This window comes from Pholcus phalangioides, unplaced genomic scaffold, assembly GCF_987345545.1.
Source record: "Pholcus phalangioides strain wild (caught in Gottingen) unplaced genomic scaffold, Ppha-v1.0 ptg000015l_1, whole genome shotgun sequence".
In the NCBI taxonomy this organism is placed as follows: domain Eukaryota; kingdom Metazoa; phylum Arthropoda; class Arachnida; order Araneae; family Pholcidae; genus Pholcus; species Pholcus phalangioides.
This window is the reverse complement of record NW_028301608.1, coordinates 84,617,428-84,640,177: the sequence shown is the minus strand read 5'-3', so window position 1 is coordinate 84,640,177 and position 22,750 is coordinate 84,617,428. Positions and strand designations below refer to the sequence as shown.

The following is a 22,750-nucleotide window of genomic DNA, read 5'->3' as shown; positions in this document are numbered from 1 at the left end:
TAATCTTTGGACTTGTGCCAACCTAACAAGTAGGGTTGTCTTAATAGCATCATGGGGGGCCCCTAGGGCCAAATGGCTTTTCTGAGGCTCTACCTGGTAAATTATAGAAAACGTTTTACCAGATCAAATTTTTGTGTGAGGCTCCTTTTCTCTTGAGGCTCCCGGGCCGTGCCCGGATGGGTCCATGAGTTAAGACAGCACTGCTCACAAGGAACCAATACCAATCGTTTCAATCAGAATGCTCCCCATTCGATGCCCAACAGTCGTCCTTGTTGACTTATTATCAGCGGCTCTAAAATTGTACCACGTCACTCAAGGGATCTGTAAACGTGCCACGGATCGCTTAAGTGTTCTGGAACTGTGTCACGGGTCATTTAAGTGATCTTCGAATGTGCCACAGGCCTATTTGATCGATCTTAAAATGAGGCACGGGCCGCTTAAATGCTCTGGAATTGTGTCACGGGTCACTTAAGCAATCTGTAAAAATGTGCCACTTAGTACATTTTTACAAAATTAGGTTTTGGGAACAGGCTACATCAGATAACCACCCGGGCCACATTAGGCCCGTGGGACAAGTGTTTATCATATATGTCTTAAAGGGTAGATCGCAATGTATTTCTTAAAAATAATTTTTAAGTTCTTCAAACAGCATTGATATTAACAGAAATTGATTATAATAGCATATAAAGGTATTTCCTTCGGAAATTTTAATTTTTTTAAAAATATTTTTTGCATTACAAAAGTAAATTTCTGTCGCCCCCCTCCCCCCCGCGTACGTTTCTGATCCCACCAATATGCGTTAGGGGGCAGGCAGAGATTATGAAATTTTGCTGACGGGGGGGGGGGTCGAAAATTCCTAAAAATTTGCTATCTCATTTTATAAGTTTATTAAAAAATGGATAAACGAACTCCGCTGTAGAGAGAGAGAGCAAGCGAGGTTTTTTCTATCCAATTCCCCATTTATAGGACATTTTCTTGTTACATGGCGGATCTACTATTTAGTTGCCCCCACCACCGATGTAGCGAAATAAATTTTTAGTGCTTTAAAAGTTTTAGAACGGGGTTTGACTACGTTTTCAATTCCCTACGTTAGTTCTTTGATGCCACGATTGTGTGTATTTAATATACAATACCGCTTACATGGCCGCTTAATGTGATCTCATTGGTATTCGGGGTTTCTGATAACAATAACCCTTTTATAACTACATCCGGAAAAAATCCTGGTTGCCAGTACGATGACCACGTGTACCGTTTGATCGAACAGGACGTATGGAAGTAGGAAAACAGTTTTTAAAATGTTAATGTACATTTTTTTTTTCAGTCTTAAAAGTGTAAGAACTGAAAAGTCTTAGATTTCTGTTCTTTAGAGATAAAAACATTTCACATAACACCTTTTCAACACATTTCTTTAATACAATAACTTCTGTTCACAAACGAATTGAATTTCCTAATTGAATTGAAACGAAAAATTTCTTTGAGATGCAATTCACGTGTTAACTTCCGCATTAAAAAAAAATTCCGTTAAATAGAAAAATATCTAAAATTCTGAAAAAAAAACCCCTTCATTTGTTTCAGTATTTTTTGGTGATCATTAATTTAAGGGGTTGTTTTTTGAAGAGATGGATGATCAATGATCAGTGGTGGCATTCCAAGAAAGTGGTGCCACGATTGTGTTGACGATCACATTGCCGACACCTAGCTCTCTTCGTTACGAGCTGTATCAATAATACTTGTCACATACTTTGTCGTTGGTTATGATACGACTGTATTATGTCGAAACTCGAAGTGAAGTTTTATTCGTATGGAAGAGACACTGGAAGGTTCCAATATGTTGAGAACTGAACCACTTTCACCAAGAGGAAGTTGTTGCCTCGTTCGATCTCCATTTTTCGACTACGATGAGTTCTAGGTCGTGTTCGAATCCTACTCTTAGTATCGTTATTTATAGTAAAACATATTCAACACAGACATTTATGAAAACAAGGTGATCGTGTTATCAGTCCATTTTACCCGTCCCTGTGAAATTTCTGGGTAAGATTCAAGAGAATTCCTCTTGAAAACTCTTTCCTTTATTGGACCTCTTATTTATGAATGGATGATGAATATATATATACACAGACCACCGCAATCAAGCAGATTCCTCGCGTCCTGTGGCCACGTTTGATGCCGCAGTGTCGAAACTTCTGAATGAGCCCTCCAGCTGATCACTCGCTCGGAAATCGGTTGGCAAGCTGTTCGACTGGAAACTGTTGTATCTGCTGGCGTTCTTGTGTCTGATTTCGCCGTCGTTGTAGCAGTAGTTGTCCACAGAGTAATAGAAGGCCTCGCCGTCGATATCGACGAACGCTGGTGAACCCGGTTGCAGGACCGGAAACTCTTCGTCGTCGAACTTGGAATCGAAACTCTGTTGACTCTCCAAACTGTCTTTTAAGATTCCGGATGCACTCGTCATCATCGAAGATTCGACAAAACCCTTCTTCGCTTTATGGTCAGGGTTCTTGAAATCAATGGTGGTCGACTCGATGTTGTCGTGCTGTGGCGTCGGGTGATAATACTTCATGGGTTTCTTGTGAGACTTCGGAAGCAAAGCCGAATAAGGCTCGTTATTATAAATCTCCTGCTTCAGTCGCTGCTGTTCTGGAGTCTCGTTTATGAGAACAGAATATTCGGTGTCGTTGTCGAACTCGTGATTGTCGGAACCCGCCGATCCACCGTAACAGCAGGAATAGCAGCACTTGCAGTATTTGAATGAGAGCGCCAAGACTTCGGCTATTATGAAGGCGACTATGAAATATGTGGCTTCCACGGTGCGGCCTCTCACGAGATACATGATACCGATGCCGAAGAGGCTCAAGCCAATCATGAACATTGTCAAATACATCGCGTTCCTGGCAATTAGAATTGCCTTCGTCAACGCCATGATCTATTCGTGGGAGAGAGAAAAAAGATTGTCAGCTATGACCGAGCAAAAAAAATATGGTTTTAAACTCAAGTAAACATATTGACTACTTTTCTTAGACATGGTTAAATCCAGAGTTTTCCAAACTGTTGGAAAAACCCCTTTTTTTTTGTCTCATCATTGCTTCGGGAAAAAAATTGTTCCCATCACCTTTGCTGAACCAATCCATAGGATCCCATGTTGCACCTGTAAATTCTATTCGCCCCGAATCCGTTAAATTGCCATCCAAAGGACATTATCACCCTCTTTGGGAATCACTAATTCAGTCGGTAATGTGGGCACCAAAGAGAACTCACCGCAATTAACCACCGTCTACGATCCGGTGTATATTTGAATATACATTCCAAATACATTTAAATGATAAAAAAAGCCAATTTCTTTTTCTCAGTTTTTTTTTTGTTTTGGTATTTTAGATTTTTTTTTTTTTTTATTGCATCATTTACTGTGTGATTTCGGTACAAAATACTTCAGAGGGGCAATAGAAGCTACGGGTATAACATAGGATCCTAAGGTTGACTTGAGTGGGGGGCGATCAGGGAGAAAAAAATTAATGAAGAAGGGGACGAGATATGGAACAGAGTTTGGGAACCTCCGGTCTAGGGAAATGAAACCATGGAAAAATAATCGCTAGAATAAGAGGACAGCTGGTAAATCATATTTAGGTTGGCACGCTTCCAAGGAAAGGGAAGTTTCGTGGTGGGTGATTCCCCCCCCCCCCCCCACGATTCGGAAGGAAAAATACTATGGGAAAAATATAACGATTCTCTCACGTAAAAATACGGGACGTTTAGTCAGAGCATGACTTTCACTCCCACAGTAATGGTCGTAACAATACACAGTATGACTTTCTTTCACCTGAATCCGGGCATATTTCTACAGCAAGAGAGCCGTAGGGGCCGAAAAGTTTAAGAACCACTGGTAGCTGGTATAGAACATATGGCATTGCATTTTAGGGGCCGTTCAAGTATTACGTAAGCAAGTTTTTAACCCCCCCCCCCTTGTCAGCAAAATTTCGTCATCAGCTCTGCCCCTCTGAATCCTAACACATATTTTCATAAAGGGTGACAAAAGCATTATTCAAACCCCCCCCCCTCCCCCCTTGTCATCAAAAGTCAGCAAATCGGAAACCCCTCCCCCCATCGATGATGACGTAATACTTGAATGACCCCTTACTGACGCGATATATATATATAACAGCAACTAATAAATCAATAAATATTCAAATATAGTTTATCATCAATTTACACTGTTTTGGACATCGTCAAAGCTGTTGGTGGAAATACGGATCGACTCTTGCCGACTTGACAGTCGAGTTTTTTGCGCAAAAAAAAATCAAATAAAAACATACCATCATATCGTCTCATCGGGTATACGTTCGAATCCCGTTCCAGTATATTAAGTTTTTATAGGCTTTAAAATTAGTCTTCGAAATTAGGGCAATTGATGGAACTCGGGCATCGCACGAATTATGCGGAGTAATTCTAAATTCATGGGACAAACCTTAAGAGGTGATGTAAGACATCTAAACAAGCATTTTCGATCATAGAATGGACGGTCGAATCGCAATAGCAAAGGCGGTAGAGGGTGTTTTTAGAGAGTGCTCAACACCAACTTCACCACAAACAAATATATTTTTCCGACGGATATGTACTGTCAACCATTCGAGGGTCCATATGCACCTTTGGATTGGATTGCAGTTTTTTATTTGGTGCAAGGACCATCAAAGCTCTGCCGCGCCACACAATGACCAAGCGGTACAATTGCTGGTGGTAGAATTTACGTTGCCCAGGTTGCACCATCAGAAAGCCTAGCATATTACAATAACCGCATCCTCGAATTGTAGCACTTACTGCAGCGAGAATCCGTCAGAAAAAATATTATATATTAGCTTTTTTTGGTGAAGTGCTGCTGTGCGTTATCTAAAAACAACCTCTACCGCCTTTGCTATTGCAATTCAACCACACATTCTATGATCAAAAAATGCTTGGTTTTTGGAGTGCTATATCACCTCAAAGTTTGTCCCATGAACTTAGAATCACCCTGTAGAGAGCGAAGGATCGGACGATAAGAACATGTGATATTGATTCCTGTGAGTGCGAGTAGTAGACTGAATATTTTGCATACTTCGATTTTAAGTGTTCACAATTAATAACAATACGTGTAAGGGCCATTCAAGTATTACGTAAGCAAATTTTTAGCCATTTTTGACCCCCCCCCCCCCTTGTCAGCAAAATTTCGTCATCAGCTCTGCCCCTCTGAATCCTAACTCATATTGTCATAAAGGGTGGTTGATGACGTAAGCATTATCCAAACACCCCCCCCCTCATCAAAAGTCAGCAAATCCGGAACCCCCTCTCTCCCCCCCCCATCGATGATGACGTAATACTTGAACGGCCCCTAAGAAATCGATTAACCATTTTTGCAAAAAAAAAAACGTTATTTCAGTATGAAAAAAAAAAATTTTAATGTTTATTTTTTTTTCTCATCTATTGTCTGAAGCATTCAATTTTTTCGATACGAATGAATAATCGATTTTTCTCTCGCCTATGCTATCAATCGTTAATCGAAATATGCAAAATATCTCAGTCTGCGACTCACATTATAAGAAATAATTTCCTATGTTTGTATCGATCCTCTGCATTCCAATACTCGTGCAAATCACGTAAGGTTTCAAAAACATTATTGTACCGTCAGGTGAGTTTCAGTCATACAATTTTTCTAATTCCATGCCCTTCAAGAAAAGTGCTAATTTATAAATAAAAACAAGTTTCCGAACATAATTATCAATTCAATTTAGCTTAATTTTCATTTATTTAAAATTACCCTTGACTTGTGGTTTATTACTTTATCCTGAAATGTAATTCTTGGCCCATCTGCCTAGGCGATTACGTTTTAAAAACATACATTTCGAGGCTCGCAGTGCTATCACTGATATCGCGTGTTATTTTGCTTCCAAAAAAAACTATAAATATCATTTGTATAACACTTGAATATTTTTCATGTACCCCGAATTGGTTCCAAGTACTTGGTTTTTGTGTTTATTGAATGCGGTATTAATAGTGAACGGTATATTCAAATGTCAATCAAATTTTATCCATTACGGCACTTGCATTACACCAGGGGTTCTTAACCTAATGGGTCGTACAAATCCACTTCCGGCCAGGGATTTTGAACTACTAAACCACGCATGCGCCTCGTGAATGTGCGTGTATGTGTTGTGAACCTAATGTGAAGTTTGTCTGTGTAATACTTAATTATAGTGCTACCATCTATTTTTCGAACTAATGAGTGAAATGTAATGATTGAATATGTATTTGTACCATTGTAGGCCTGTTGCTTTCACTGGCGAGACTTTTTTAACTGGGAGATCGGCTCGCAACCGGGCCTCGAAGTTGAGAATCGCAGAAAACCAACTTCAGTCGACCAGCACTGGGATTTTTGAGCTATGGGTCGCGATTCAAACTTTATTCCCAGGGCTTTCCGAGATGGGTCATACAAATCCACTTACAATCTGGGATTCTTGAGCTATGGGACGCACGTGACCCACATTTGAATCGCAGAGGCTTCCTTGATCGGTCGTACGAATGCACATAGTCATGTTATAAATGCACTCGTTTCGTAACTGGTTTCAATAAATTTCGAAGAACGGTCCCATGGGGTCGCAAGGTATGATCGCGATTTTGGATCGCGGCTGAAAATAACCACTGCATTACTCATGTTTTATGCTCGATGTAACGCTTATTCAGGGCAAATATGTATCGAGAATTAAGCTCTCTTGTTACTTATCGTGCAGGCAGATATTCTATTGGTTTCATTTTAATGTCTCTATCATCCTGTTATATTAATTGCTACGATTTTTGGGGTGTTTTTTTTAACCATCTGTAATATATTTTAAAATATTGAGAAATGGGGAATACCTCGGAAAATAACTTCAATCGGCTGCTATAGCCAGGGCTACAACTAAATGCTTTGTCAGCCAAGACACAAGCGAGAATTTTGCCACCGTTCCCCGTAATTTTGAATGAGGAATTAAAGGGTGAAATTTGATCACCCCTTTGATTCGGGGAACCAGACCCGGCTGCTCTTCCACCAGTTGTGGCCGTGGCAACAGCTCTCAAGAAGCACAAGTCTGCTCTATTTCGAATGATTCCAGTAAAGCAGAGGTTTTTAATTCATGGGGTCACTTCCCATACGTTGGTCAAAGGAACTTCCGAGACGGGTCGTACGAATCTTATATATAGCCAGGATTTCTTGAGCTAGGGTCATGCATACCCCCACATTCTCGAGCAAGGTTCCTATACCAGACTTTACTCGGTCCCATCTAGGAGGATTTGAAGTGAAGAAAAACATTGAGAATCGTCCAAGGGGCTAGAGCATTGTCAGCCCATCCTTATGGAGGGAGAGGTCACGACCCAAAATAGATTTACAGGGGCTTCCGAGTGCTATAAAAGCACTTATTGCGTCGCCGGTTTCACTAACTTCCGAGAACAAGCTTCCGACCAATGCAGCCCCATGGGTCTCGCAAAGCCGATCTTTTTACTTAAGTTTTCAGCAGCGAACCAAAATTAAATTTAGCCCCTATACAGTAAAGAAATGCGTATCGCACACATACCTTAATAAGCTAGAAGGCGTTTGCGTCATGTTCGTGGGTAAGCGTTGACAACGATGAATACTCTTTGATATTATAATGGACTGAAATTAATGCGCTTCGGCGATCGTCACACTGATTTTAGATATAGCAATGGCAGAATTTCGCGTGCATTTTTATACTTTCAAACTTTACTTACTTAGGCTTCGTATGGTCTGGTCCACACCTGTTCGAACCAGTCTCTTTCGAAGGCTGTCGCTTTTTTTCCTTTTCAGTATATCCTCCTTCCCATTATTTTTATCTTTATCACATTAGAAGTTGGACAGAAATAGCTTGCTGGTGGGGATATTCTAAAAGAACTAGCGTAGATGGTCCAAGCCGGCCTTTGGATTTTTACCTTCTTCCTACTCCTCTCTTCCTGATTAGGGCCAACTGACCACCAATCGCCAAAAGCCTAACATGATCGTTCGTATAGATAAATAGTATGACACACCCATCAATGATATCAGTTTGCTTTGCTGTTATCCGTGAAAGAAGCATTCGTTATCTGTATGCTATGTTTAAGTAATGGACGCGTTTGTCTCTCATTTAAGTTTTTATTTTTTAAGTTTTATGAAATTTATGAAGAATTGTGTAGAACACGGTTTTCAACCAAGGACCATACGGTCCTGGGATATTTTGGGAATGGTGGAGCCCCACGGGTGTGAAAATCTGAAGGAGAAGCTTTTTCCCACATCCTTCCCTAAGTGAAATAAGGTGGACGTGACTACTCCCTGAATCCAGCAGAGCTGTACATAGAACCAAGGCCATCTTATTGGTCCCATGTGGGCATGTCCATGAGTTTTCATACCTAATGGGGGGGGGGGCTTCATGGGAGTTGGTACTATGGTTTTTCAAATGTATCTTGAATATATAGAAGCTGTTATAAGTTGCTACTGAGGGCCCCAGTACATCAAGTGCCAGAGTGTTGCAGTGGCAAGATGTGCGCCTTCCACCACGGTTACTGCCAGGGTCCACAGATCCAATCTGTGGGAAGAACATGGACAAGTTCTTTACCTTCCGAGCCTGGGGCGACCACCGATAGATGGCATCTTCGTTTCCAACCAATCTTCATCAGTAGGAAATTTGGTGTTTGGCGATAAGACCGGAGTTGGTGTACGTTAAGTAATATAGTAGTACATCATTCCAAACATTTTAGTCTAAATCATTACCGCGCATAACAAAATGAATTGCAAATGTTTTTAAGTAATCAATATTTACGAAAATATTACAAACTTTGGTCATTAGAAAAATTTCATATAATAAGCAGGGCAGTCTTAACAGCACAGTGGGGCCCCAGGGCAACTTGATTCTGGGACCTGAAAGTACCGGTTTATAAATTTTTCTCGCAAATCATAGCACTAAATCTCTATCACGAGGCTTCTCCCCCCCCCTTATGCAGAGCCTCAACTAGGGAAGAACTAGTAGGGTCTGGTGCCCGGGCGCTGGACTAGAGGGTGGCAAAAACCACCCTTCAACACTGATCCTTCTATATTATACGGGGACTCCAAATTGCGTGCTCTCCTGTTGACACGTATCTAGTTACGGCCCTGCCCTTATGCACTCGAGGCCCCGGGTGGGCCCCAAGCGTTAAAACTGCTCTGCTCATAAGTAGGTCTTGACCAGTTGAAACACAACCTTCATCGTCAAAGTTACGACTTCTGTATTCCAATATGTTTTTTTACTGTTTTTCCAAAAATCTCAGTATTATCCTTACCTTTTTCTCCAAAGGATTTTCCCACTTCCAAGATGAGCGGCAGGCCGAAGGTGTTCACCGTGGATGAATTCATCTCTGCTGTTATCACTTGTTCGGCGATAACCCTGTTATCGATAGGAGTGACCATCCTCGTGGGCATGCTAGTCGATTTTGTCGTGTGCAGTGATGACCAGCAAAATTACCATAAGGAGGACAGCTTACTTGGCAGCGTTTTCATCACTTCAGAGATGGCAGCGAGCTTTCTTTTGACCGGACTTGGGCTTGTGTATTGTTCGCATCTCGTCAAGATATTACTGATGACTTTCCTACGTGGCGGTACCGCCAGCAGGGCACCTTCGCCAGTCAACCAAGAAGCCTTTCAGTCATCGACAGTCCCCGAAACTGTAATTGTACTTTCCTTTATTTAGGAATTTTCCTCCTCCACTTTTAATATGCTTATAAACTTGGCATTAGCGGTCCCCCAACGTTGAGTACTGTAACATATATCGTTCTTTGAAAGCTTTTGGAACGAAATGAACTTCGTAGGAGTTTTCGAAGCTATTTCGGAATTTTCTAGCGGGATAAGTAAGGATACCAGTACAACACTTTGAGCTCATGGTTTAACCCTTTACGTTAGTCAAGACGTTTTCGGTACTCCGTTGGTACAGTTCGTACTTTATATCCCCCACCCGCAATGAGGAAGGCCACCCTGGATGCGTTTGTATAGCTTATGAATTCCGCTAAGTCAAATATTTTCGGTGCCTTCCTGTGATCATAAGGGGTTGTTATAGCAATGAAGTACCTGTAACTCCTAATGTCGATTTCACCTTCTCATAGGACCACAAAATGGTAAGAATTGTTCCATCAGACTTTGAAATCTGACTGTTGGGCCTGGAAACCTTGCTTGAACTGAACCGTATATTGTTCAAGCCTTTAATAATGGAAGGCATTATTCATTATTTTCATGGATCAATAAATGATCGACGGGGTTTCCGAGCACCCCCCTTAGTCTTAACGCATGTGGGGGGGGCGGCATACTGGGTCACCGCTTTACACAAACTGGCTGTGAAAAGCAGAAAATTTAACTATTCTGATGAAAGATTCCGCGCGTGTTGGGTTTAGTATTTGAACTAGATTGTAGGCTAGTAACGATTAATTGATTTTAAAAAATTTTAATTTCTCTTTATTGAAAACTCACTTTACTCTGGTAAGTTTTGAAAATATTGAGAATCGTTCCTTCCACATCAGTTAGTAGTTAGGAAAAAAATGACTATATCTTCCCTTTTGGGGGTTAAGAAGTTTAAAGTATTTTAATAGTTATAAAATAATTTTACCAGGCCTGCATTTGGTTTTTCCAAAGGCGGTAAAAACCCGTCAAAGGGAAATACCATACCAACCCTACAGTTGACAAGCATCCATTTCGTGATCTGAAGAGATTCCCAATCCTCCAGATCCATCCAACCGATTAAGAATATTTATTAAAAAAAAGGTGTTTATATTAACTTTATTATTAAACTACTACGCGCCAAACACCAACCCTGGCCATATTACAATTTACTGCCATTAATGAGATGGAAATGACGGCACTGTCTATTAGTGGTCTCCTCAAGCTCTCGTTAGGGAAAATATCTTTACTATATCCTCCCTCGGATTCGAACCTGGGACCGTAACAGCAACCTTCACGGAGGTAGACGAGCATCTTACCACCACGCCACTCGGGCGCTTTTATTTAACTCAAGCTCTTCCCGTGGATAGTTTACTGGGCCCAGAGTAGATTCGGGAAAATTAAATTCGAGATTCTTCCCCCCCCCTTCATACTTTATGGCCGTGGTAGCCAGCAGCTTGCCTATGGCTCCCTACTTACATTCATAATTCTTAACATAGAAAATTACTTTCGTCATTATCACCAAGGCCCGCGTGATGTTGCTCTAAAAATCTTCAAAAATGACTTTTTTTTTTGTTCTATTACTTTGGGATTTTTTTAAAGTTCTCTTGTAAAGCTGAGTGTTCGATATGTCGGAAGTTTTGACATTATCAAAATCGTATGTTATTTTTTTTTCTCTCGTTTAGATTTCATCTAAAATAACAATTTTTCTAATAAACGAATTGTAATTAATGAATCTGTTATGGGGGGCATAAGGAAGGGGGGTTCCGACTTCGGTGCCCGAGACTAATCTTATTTTTGTTTTTTCAAAAGTGTTGAGAGTCCCGTAAAGTATCTGATCGGTGGGCCCTGTTGCTAGATATGGGGGAGGGGGCCCATGACTTATATACCGGAGGAGGGAATAGGGTTCTCCAATTAAAAAAAATGAAACTCCCCCGAGGAAATCCTGTGTATGCATGCCTATTGTTAGGAAGCCCAGTCTTATTTTCAAAGAAATTCACGGATATTTTTTTCATTAGTGCTCAATGCAATCAATATTATAACTTAATTTTTTCCATGGTTAAAAAATTTGAAAATTGAAAAATTATCGTTAGTGCCAAAAAAAAAGTCTCAAACTAAAAAAATGCTCTAACGGAAAAAACAATGCAAATGTCATGAACATCCGGATCCTGGTTATCGACATACTTCCTTTTCGAAGACACAAATTGCTCCTAAAACTTGACACATGGGCAATTTGTTTTCCTACTTTTTCTGCCATCTCATGTGTCCAATTGCCTATTTTAGCAAAATAATTGAAACATTTGTCCCAATATTTTTTTTTTTCATTTTGAGAGAAATTTAAACTATGAATAGATTTGATGAAATAATTTGCAGATGAAACTAATTTTTTATGCATTACATGTGGCAGGAAACGAAACCAAATGAACAGCGAATATTGTTTTGAAGATGTGAAAGGACAAAAACCAACTCCCACACACGGTACAAAAGCCAAATCGAAACTACTTTTTATTTAAGTCTGAATTTTTTTCGTTTTTTCCTCCCGTCGGTTTGACGATTAAAAAATATACAAAGTACAGCGGCAGAAAACAAACTTGCACTATGAGCACCATCCCGGCACAAGTAAGCAACGCCCACTACCTGATTCTGAAACCTGGATGCACTACAATCGCACCCTTAGGGGCCAGCAGTAAGACGCCTTCATATATGTATTAAGGAGTTCTAGCCAGCAGTAGCGATATTACTGACGTCACACTGCACATAAATGACGGATGCTGTGTCTGCCTGGTTTTGTCGAGAGGCTATAGTATGGTCATCGGAATTATAAGTAATCTTGTAGATTTGATCTTACTAATAAACTCGACGTAGTACACCGATAAGGATAGTTATGTTTTGCTCGAGTGAGATCTGTTTTTGCATTGTGTATAATTGCATGCGTTTGTCTCTGTGCGTCAAGGGCGTAGCGGGGGCCCGAAATGTGAGGAAATGACCGAAAAAAGGGAAAAAGATGGCAAAATCTATTGTTCTATCGCTTTGGTCCCCCGAAATAAAGTGGTTCCCCCCCCCGAACGAAATTTCTGACTACGCCCCTGCTGTGCGTTCATTTAGCGTAGCACCACGATGCCACACACAGTACTTGGTTAATCAGTTTAATAATTGAAAACTCTTATGATATCGTATTTAAATCTCAAATGCTTTTTTTTTCTTTGGGCAGGTTGATCGCAATGCCCATTAAGAAAATCTTCAAGATTTTCACTATAGCCTCGGATCTGTTGCTGATCACGGCTGTCGCTTTTTTGTTCGTTGGAATGATCTCCTCGACTTGCTTCGTCATTGTCCAAGACGTTGGTAGAGCACGGAGGTGGGCCAACTCCATCGGAGTCATTTTAGTAATTATACCGTCCATTATATTGTGCTATCAAATGGTGAAACCCATGATGAAGAGCTTCAAAAGACTCTTCACTTGCTGGACGTTCCGTGCAACCAAGGACGACGATGACTCTGTACGAGGGTTCTGGACGTCGGAGGAGGATGGATACGTTAACACCGAATCTCATTGGTCAGCGGAAAGATCCCTCTTCACCATGGACATGTTACGAGAGAATTCGTTCGAATGGAATCTTGATAACCTTTAAAATAATTTTATTTAATCGACTGACAAAAAAAATTAGTTTTGCTATTTTTAGAATATACTCTCGACTGAACTCGCTCATGAAATATTGCTCACGAAAAATATTCCAATGTATAATTTTAGGATTTTATTTGCGAATAAAATTTTACTTTCAATTCTTTTTTGAATTCATTTGTTGGGTTATTTCTTTTGATACTAGAAACCTTTTTTCAGTTTGTATATGCAACGAAATTCACTTGATACCAAATGATAACGGAGTGTTATCTGTATATACAAATTTTTCAACTTCTACTTTACCGTGTACATGCACCTTGCTCATTCCTCTACGAAATTTCTAATGAATTGATACATGCCGGAATGTGTGTTCCGGGTATGTGCGGCCCTAACGTTAGAATTGTACTCGTGTTCTGTTCTTGCTGGTGCTGCCATCTACCATATTCTGAAGTAAAAATGGCAAGTACGATTACAGTTCAAAAACTGAGTTATCTATGAAATGTAGAGCTTTTGAAATACTCGTCTTTGACAAAGTTGTTGAGTATTATACCGCTATAACTGAGGTGATCTTGAAATACCGAGTGCACTCGGTGCCCTCCATTTTTGTGTGGGGGGGAAACTGGTTTTCTGCTCAATTTGACGTCTAATCGGGGGTGGGGGAAAATGGCAGAGGAAACAGCTATTAGTAGTAGTGAGAGATATTAACGTCACAATTTTCACAAAAACGGCGGATAAGTCGCCATGGGATTTCCAATGATTATGGTTTATGGAATCGCCATGCAGTTCAACAACTGTTCTACACGAATCGGTAAACGATGCAGTGGTTATAGTATTGGTTAGTGAGCGACTTGAAGACGGATGCGTGACCCAGTGGTAGGCTGAAGAATCTAGCGAGTAACAGAATGAGTAAGTGCGTGACAGAGTGATGCGACCTATAGCCACTAGAATAAGGGCCCCTATCAAGTAACCTTAATGCGACCTAGTTGGTGAGTGATAGAATGAGCTACGTAATGTGATGAGCGAGCTAGAGCTCTAGTGACAGGCCGGTTTCACTTGTTCTCTCGCGCCATTTATTCACTTGTGTCGGACTGATGTTAAATTGTTTGTCGGTGCATTTTCCGGACACGAGTGGCTATAGCAATAACCAATTATGTACAATGGATAAAATGGTGGCAGCGCTTACTGGCGTGTATGCAGCAGCATTTAAAGCGCTGCCTTTGTTTAACCCTTTAAATGGCCATTTTTTTTCAATTGTTTTTTTTAAATATTTTTGGGGATGAGATCAGGATTTAAGAAAATAAATTCATGTGCAGCTCATTAGATTATTTTTTCGGATTTGGATTTTTTTCCTAAAGTTGGCAGCCCCAATGAGACCTTTTTCAACAGACATTTCACACGTGCCGTACTACACCTAAACGTTGCAAACAACGAAAAAAAAATTTGTGTGTACTACTAGAACACAATTCAACGTTTCCAAAATGATCGCGATTACGCAAATCAGACCGCAAACACTCGTCTGGCGCTACCTATCACTTCTGGCAAGAACTTTGTCCCCCCTCCTAATATATTCATTATTTAGAAAAATCGAAATCCCAAATTATATGCAGATATACAGGGTGATCCAAACATCAGTTAAAATTTGGAAGTTATGATGTACCTGCGTGTTAGGGGGATAAAAATTAACACATTCTGGAAATAACATGGGGGGGGGGGGTGTTATTAAAACCTTAAAAAAATAATTACAAAAATTTCATCGGTGTTAGATGGCGCTTTATCTGATAACAAAAGTGAGAATTAGCATTAAAATACATATATTAGCAAAGATTAATTAGAGGCGGATTAGAAATCTGTCCAGCGCCATCTGTTGGGCATTTTTTTATTTTTTTCAATGAAGCCCTGTGTCGTTTCCAGCATTTGTGTCAATTTCTATCCAACTACGAACATTATTCCATGAATTAATAAACTTTCAAAATGTTTTAATTTCTGATCACCCTGTACATCGCCAGGTAAATTTCGTTGCCGATCTCTGGAGTACACTTCCTCTTCTAAACCGAGCACAACACCGGTCTATCGTCACTGGACAACTTTTACTGCCGTTTTACTCCCTTTTTCCGGAAGTGTGTACCTGACAGTCTTTATGCTTATCTAGTGTTTTGCGTGATGTTGGTGCTGTCATCTACATTTTAAATTGTGAATGAAGCGCAATGATTAAATATTTGCACCGTTGTAAGGTCTGTTGCTCTCTGTGTCGAGACCTTAACGGAGTTCGTATGGATGCTTCGCAGTTGGGAAACCACTGTGCCGCCGGGGGGTTTCACTATGCGAGATTTCGAATCTATTATTATAATCCCAGTGGGCTCATCGAGGGTGGAAAAAGACTTTTCTGTGCAACGTGACGTCTAGTTGTTAAAAAAACGGCATTGGGAGGGGGCATCTATTCGCTGTAGCGATAATACTGATGCCACACTGTGCACAGTAATGGCGGATGATGAGTTGGCCTAGATCTCCAGTGGTTTTGGTCCTGGTATACACTTAAAGAGTACGTAAGTCGAAGATAACCCTAATCATCTGTTTATTAACAATTAATTAACACATAATTACAATACTACTATTATCCACAATATAGATTATTGTCGAAAATAAACATGAACACTTAACAAATTTTAGATGGAGTTCGTACGGACAACGCGCGCCAGTCCGATACTCGTGTAGAACACTCGCGTAACAGTTTTCTTCTCTCCTCTGCACTTTTTCTTTTCCTACACGCACACGCGCTTTTTGCACCCGGTGCGTGTGCGTCTTTAGTCATTAAGGGCCATTCAAGTATTACGTAAGCAGATTTTCAGCCATTTTTCACTCCCCCCCCCCCTCGTCAGCAACACACTGACCCCCCCTCCCCCTTTCCCCCTCCCCGTCAGCAGCTTAGAATATTTCATATCTTTCAAAAGGGGTGATTGATGACATAAGCAACCTTCAAACCCCCCCCCCTCCTCCTCGATGCTGACGTAATACTTGAATGACCCCTTAATCAGTGGACCGCTGTGCACTACTACTACTTAACAGTACACGCACCTCGCGTACACATTCCTCTACGGAATTTCTAACGGATCGGCACGTGCCGGAATGTATGTTATGAGCGTACGTGTGTCCCTAACGTATTTATGTTGTCTAATTGAGCTTATTTCGTATTCGCGCTGCCATCTGTCTTCCATTTTCTGAAGTAAAGATGGAAATGCTTGAATTTTTCATGTAACGTCAGCAAAGAAAAATTGGTATACGCTACATGAAGTTTGAGCTAACTCAATATTAAACTTCATGCTACTGTTTGAACTACACCATTTTCAAATTGCAAAGCTGTAGCTAGTAGCTGGTCTCACGTTGTTTCTGGCTAGAACAGGGGTTCTTAACTTGACGTCCTTGAAGAGTTTTCAAGGAGGTCCTTGTGCTTGTGGGAAAGAAAATGGACTTATTTTCCCCATTGCTGAATACGGAATATTATTCTGTGTGTCCATGCCGTGGCCTTCATTTTTTAGGAACGGGGGGGCGGGGGATATCTCTGTGGCGCGACTTACTTCTCAACTTGGAGATCAGCTGACATTCGCGCCTAGAAGTTCAAAACCACAGAAAACTTCAGCTGACCACCACTGTGGCGACGGTGGGGTTCGAACCCGGAATTTTATTCACCTCAGGACACTGTTTCTTTCCGAAAATTCGACAAATACAATAAAGCATTTTAAAAAACGGGAATTTTTATTTCCTTTGTTCCCAATCGTTTTTTGTGTGACATACGACGAAGAGGTCAGAGTCCTTTAAGAAAAAGGAAAAAAAAATAGAGATAACAAAAATAACATTTTCTTCTCTTTTACCTCTGAAACTAATATTAACGAAAGAAGAAAAAAAAATGCTGCGACAGTCGTCAAGGTACCTTTTATCTCAATTCCCTAGCTTTATATACTTACTTCTAAAGTTCTGATAAAGCGGAAAGCAAGCAATTCTTCCCCCCCCCCCTCCGCCTCATTGTGATTCGTCCTTACTTCTTACAAACAAGAAAAGAAATATTCGTTGAAGTGCTCGTTTTCGTCTTCGGGAACACGTGAAAACTTGAAAATTTAAATCCCTCATAACACAGGAAGTACACGTATATAGGATACCAAACATCTAAAGGTGAGAATTTTATTCAATATAATTAGATTTCAGTAAAATATAAGTTTTAAATTATCACAAAGACGTGTGACACAAGTACCTTGTAACACATCCGTTAGCGCAGTGGCCATTGTAGACATTTCCACGCCCTTGTTTGTTTTGCAACTGCGTCGGTTCTTGCAATAACCGCAATGAGCGATGCTTCTGTGATTCAGCGTTCTGTAATGATTTACCTTGGAGAGTATTCTTTTCAAAGTAGTCCATACGCCTTTGTATGAAATGAAAAAATGATGTTTTTAATAGTCAGATATATATAAGTCTGTCTCTTTCTAATTATAGATAATAATCGCTTCCATTAAAGGTGAGTCATGCTTTGAATAGTTGTTAAAATTACGTACAAATGAAATCGTTCTTTGATTTCTCTTGGTACGCCGTTATCAGGACCATACATGGACCATGCGGGATATGTTTCTTTATTTGAAAAATAAATTGCATCAACAAATAATAATCATACGTGGAAAAAAAATCCACTGAGTTTTATAGATCTAAATTCAACACAACATATACAGAAAACTGGTATGTATAGAGATGTTGGTATTTTGGAAAGGAAAATTCATCTCCGCCTCTATGGGTACTTGAACCCATGCCACCACTGCGCTAAAGAATCAAATCGAATATTTCCTCCTTAGAGCGTGAGTAAGTGGGGAGTACATCTTTCTCTCATATATGTCACCATCTGGTGACCTTAATATCATTTACGAGCCATTAGCTGATCTCTGTCGCTGTCCATCATGCCGTTCAGCATACTCTCTAAGGAGGATATATTCTGTCTGCTTCTATAGCGTACTGGTAGCGCACTTGCTTGGTATACAAGAGGGCGTGGGTTCTAGCCCTCGTAGAGACAGAGATGAATTTTCATTTACACAGCCAGTTTTCTGTACATTATTTTGTATTAACAAGTGAAGAGGACATCTTTCAACGCAATACAAATTGAATAATAATTCTATGAAATAACGAAGTCCATGTTACGTAAATTTTTTAAATGATGCGCGATTTCCATTGTATTAGTTTAAATCTACTCAAATACGAACTCATAAGGGGTCATTCAAGTATTACGGCAGCTTCGATGGGATGGGGGTTTCGGATTTGCTGACTTTAGATGACAAGGGGAGAGGGGGTTGGAGGATTCTTACGTCATCAACCAACCTTTATAAAAATATGAACTATTCTTAATAGCATCTTACTCGGTGCGCCAAAAACGAGAAAAACCTTTCGCTAGTTTGTGGGCACCTGAACTAATATTCTCCCTAATAATAAGTTCCCTACGGATCCACTTTGGTGATCTCTAAATGTTTTGCTGATCCTTCAAGTGCTCTGGAACTGTGTCCGGGCCTCTTAAGTGCTCTGGAGCTGTGCCACGCATCACTCAAATGATCCATAACTATGCCGCGGATCACTTAAGTAATTAGGGAATGTGGGGGGGGGGGTAACTTCAGTGATGTGAAACTACACTGGGGGCCGCTTAAGTGCTCTGAAACTATGCCATGTGTCACTGAAGGGATCTCTAAATGTGCCACGGATCACTTAAGTGTTTTTGAACTGTATCGCGGGTTGCTTAAGTGATCTGTGAATGCGCCACGGGCCTACTTCAGTGATCTTAAAATGTTCAGGGAACTGTGCCACGGGTCATTTAAGCAAACTGTAAGTTTGCCACTTGATTCATTTTCACAAAATTAGGTTTGAGGGAGCAGGCCACATCAGATAACCTTCAGGGCCGCATTTGGTCCGCGGGCTAAGGGTTTACCATATGTTTCAAAGGGAGAGTCACAATGAATTTCTTAAAAAGAAATATTGAGTTCTTAGCCTTCAAATGGCATTGAAATTAACAGAAATTGATTATACGATTATGATTATACACACACACACATATGTATTAAGCAATAGATCACAACGGGCACTCCCCGTTAGCGGGCAAAAACGTGGTTCTCATGGTATCTGTTCTCGAGAGGTTCCACTGTATAATACTATAACATACTTTGACCATTAAATGTTTATGTCACTCGTTTATTCGCTCACTATATCATTTAATCGCACCATAATCGCTTTATGCATGCGAGAGCTCATTGAACTAAAAGGGACTAAAACACTTTAAAACCGATTCCAAATGACTATTCTGCTATAGCATTCAACGGGATTCCTTCCAAGTCAGACCTGTAGAGATGGAAGTCATTGGGATACCCACTCTCAGCTAAGAGGCAACTTCATCACTCAGAATCAATTGTAACCAAGATAGAACCAAGGGCTCTCCTATTTTTTCAGCATATGTTTAACAGTGCGGTTGTTCAGTTTAGCATGTATTTAAAATAAATGAATAAAAATATCCTCAGGAAAGAAATGCAGCTGACCAGTCATGTGATTACGCTACAGCAAGCAACAGACCAACAGCAGTTAAATTACATTCAGAATAATAATTATTCATCGCCAGTTTCTCAGTTCTAATTTTGTAGATGGCAGCAACTTCACACGACATCCATTACCCTGGCTCCCACAACGGTGGGGGTTACAAGGCCCCGGACAATTACCATCATTTTTGGTTTTTTCATGCAATAAATTCATTATAGAAGGGCTTGTGAAAAGTCCGTCTCGGGAGCTTCAAAAATTTGCACCAATGACTGCTCTCAATTTTTTCTCTACGAAGGAAAAAAGTCGTCAAGCGGGTGACTCCCAATCCTACCGCAATATTTGCACATGTGAACGAGGCTTTAGTTTTGTAGGTGTGGCCTCTGTGCGGTCATGAGGGCATCGTAAGAATTCACGTTCGAACCCAGTTGGTAGGATAGTGGTGGTCGGCTGAAGTTGGTTTTCTGCGTTTTTCTGACTACGAGATGTGAATGCAAGCTAGTCTCTCATTTGTAAAAGATCTCTCCACATAGCAGACTTTTTTGCAAACCTTTCGGCAGGCAGACCTTCAAGACAATACTTACATAACATGAAAGTTCAGGCATTTGCCATTTTCACTCCAAAATATGGAAGACAGGTGGCAGTACCGCCCGAGTGGCGTGGTGATAAGATGCTCGTCTACCACCGTGAAGGTTGCTGTCACGGTCCTGGGTTCGAACTCGAGGGAGAATGTAGATAAGAAATTTTCCCTAACAAACTTGAGGCGACCACCAATAGACAGCACCTTCATTTCCAACCCACCTCATTAATGGCAGTAAATTGCAGTAGTAATTTGCAGTAATTGGAGTAGTATAACACGAAACAATCGTAACTCTGACAATATTATTGCGTTAGAGCCACATACACACAACACGCCCCATGGTGGGCCCATGCGTTAAGATGGTACTGAATAGATCCCCACATAGTTTTCTTTTCTTAACGATTAAAATCAAATTAAATGACTTAATTGAATTTCTTTTCGTTTCATTTGCAGAGGAACGACACTGCAAAGATGGCGGCGCGCTTGTCTCGAATGGGAAACATCAAGACGATCAGCTACTGTACGATGTGCGTCGTGCTGATCGGATTCGTACTGCTGCTCGCTGGAGCCATCTTGTCCGGGATAGCGTACACGGAAATCAGACCAAACATCGCTGACGAGAATTACGATCGATACATCAAGGCAAACGTGAACCGCGTTGTGGGGCCCATCATGCTCGCATTCGGCCTACTCAACATTATCGGTGGCTGCGGTTTCTTCGTCGCTGCTCTCGTCTCGACTTCCAGAGAACGGAGGCACGACAGCAAGAAGTATAACGTCAGATCCAACATGCAAGCCAACATGGACATGAACCAGAAGATGCTTAGTCAAGTTTAAAGAGAATATAAATATGTGGAAAAGTTGTGAGTTTCTCTGTTGTTCATCTGCCTTACGAGAAAACAAAAAAACGCATTAGATCGCCATTTCTTTTTATAGGACATTACCACATACGCAATTTTCTCACTGAAGGGAGTATTACAGGTATTTTGAAAGGAGGCCTCTAGAGAGGATTCCGTATTGCTGAATATTTGTCGTTTTCTCTCTTACATTACATCAAACCAAAGATTTCTTCTCCGAGTGTTTTAAACTTCTTACATGTATCTGAGAGAAAATTTTAGCTTTTTTTTTTAAATTCAAGTTTGCATTTTGTCCCGTCCAATTTTATAAAATGAATTCAAAAAATTATCAGGCAGTTCGTTTTATTGCACTACAGGGTGAGCCAAAAATCCATGACAAAATTTAAAATTAAATCACCCGATTGACACGTGACAGTCAATCTCGGCCTTTTGGCTAAGATCAAAGTGTAGTTCGATTCGGAGTAAAATGTGTTTCATGAGATTAAGAATTTTACTCCCTTATTTACTTTAAAAATTATATATATAAAGTTTGGAATGTCACGCATAGATGGCGATGTACCGTTTGTATTTGGTTAATGTTGAAAATCCGAAGACTCGTGCGAGTAATCGAGACTACAAAAATCCATGTTGGCAAATGCATGGACTGAAGGACAGTGGCGTCGGAGCCGGGGTGCTATGGGTGCTCCATCCACAGTAATTTGTGGCGTGGATCCGAGCACCCCCAGAATTGATTCAGAAATTAAAATTTCCGATATAAAACTAAAGACGAGCACCCACAGTTTAGAAACACTTCCGACGCCCCTGATGAAGGATGTACTACTGATTGAAAAGCAATCACGGTAGGTAATAAAAGAAACTGTTCCAAGCTCCATTTACATAAAAATAATACTGTAATTCGAATCAAGTTTTTTTTTGTTGTTGCTAAAATTTTTCTTTTATGGTTCAGTGCCCTCTACACGTAAAATTTTGAACTTTGTGTGTGTGGTTTCCATTCCTCTAAAAAAAAACCTTACGGCATTTATGGAACTTCAGTGATATACGAAAATATGTCGATGAACAACGATAAAATAACGCTATACTTTAGTTCCTTGATCGTTGGATTTTATGAGTTTTTTGAAACGTGTCACGGATTTTGGCCCACCCTATGCAGTATTTTCTCTCTGAAAGGTATTTTATCATGATTGAAATCATTTAAGCTGATACATGATTTTTTATCATTGCACTTTTACATGTTGATATATATGACATTTCATGATTATCATGGATAACGTGGTACATCATATCTCATCATCCTCCATTTGGATATTGCCCCCAGAAATGACGTTTAAAACTCCGGGAAACAAAAAACTTATGTAATTTCTTAGTTTATTGCATCTTTTGTGCTTGATCGTGTCGAAACATATATTATATTTAGTTCTTACACGTATGCAAAACCATTTTGTATGTATCTTATTCGAAAAATTAAATTCCTTCTTTTTTAA

At 40.3% G+C, this 22,750-nt stretch overlaps 2 protein-coding genes and 1 long non-coding RNA gene across 4 annotated transcripts; 2 read left to right on the top strand and 1 right to left on the bottom strand.

Moving 5' to 3' along the window:
• Window positions 1-1,390: 1,390 nt before the first annotated feature.
• Window positions 1,391-7,977, bottom strand: LOC149076899 (uncharacterized). Of its 2 annotated transcripts, none has more exons than XM_089244616.1 (2): window positions 7,747-7,977; window positions 1,391-2,923 (listed from the first exon to the last, which is right to left on the bottom strand). In XM_089244616.1, exon 2 carries the CDS (start codon window positions 2,918-2,920, stop codon window positions 2,129-2,131), a length of 792 nt encoding a protein of 263 aa, XP_089100742.1. In that variant the 5' UTR covers window positions 2,921-2,923; window positions 7,747-7,977; the 3' UTR covers window positions 1,391-2,128. The 2 variants fall into 2 exon arrangements, with proteins under 2 accessions (XP_089100742.1, XP_089100743.1); XM_089244617.1 differs by having other exon boundaries at window positions 1,397-2,923; window positions 7,572-7,793.
• On the top strand, window positions 5,577-13,462 carry LOC149076898 (uncharacterized). The gene is made up of 3 exons (XM_089244618.1): window positions 5,577-5,653; window positions 9,318-9,686; window positions 12,879-13,462. Exons 2-3 carry the CDS (start codon window positions 9,336-9,338, stop codon window positions 12,897-12,899), a joined length of 372 nt encoding a protein of 123 aa, XP_089100744.1. The 5' UTR covers window positions 5,577-5,653; window positions 9,318-9,335; the 3' UTR covers window positions 12,900-13,462.
• A 3,738-nt stretch (window positions 13,463-17,200) lies between these two features.
• Window positions 17,201-22,750, top strand: LOC149076897 (uncharacterized). Its single transcript, XR_016194124.1, has 2 exons — window positions 17,201-17,453; window positions 20,866-22,750. It is a non-coding gene; the product is annotated as an uncharacterized LOC149076897 (long non-coding RNA).

Excerpts from the sequence above, each read along its gene's own strand:
- LOC149076898 (XM_089244618.1), top strand. The coding sequence starts at position 9,336 with ATGAGCGGCAGGCCGAAGGTGTTCACCGTGGATGAATTCATCTCTGCT. Across the intron at positions 9,687-12,878 it reads CATCGACAGTCCCCGAAACT|GTTGATCGCAATGCCCATTA; the intron begins GTAATTGTACTT and ends TTCTTTGGGCAG.
- LOC149076899 (XM_089244616.1), bottom strand. The coding sequence starts at position 2,920 with ATGGCGTTGACGAAGGCAATTCTAATTGCCAGGAACGCGATGTATTTG.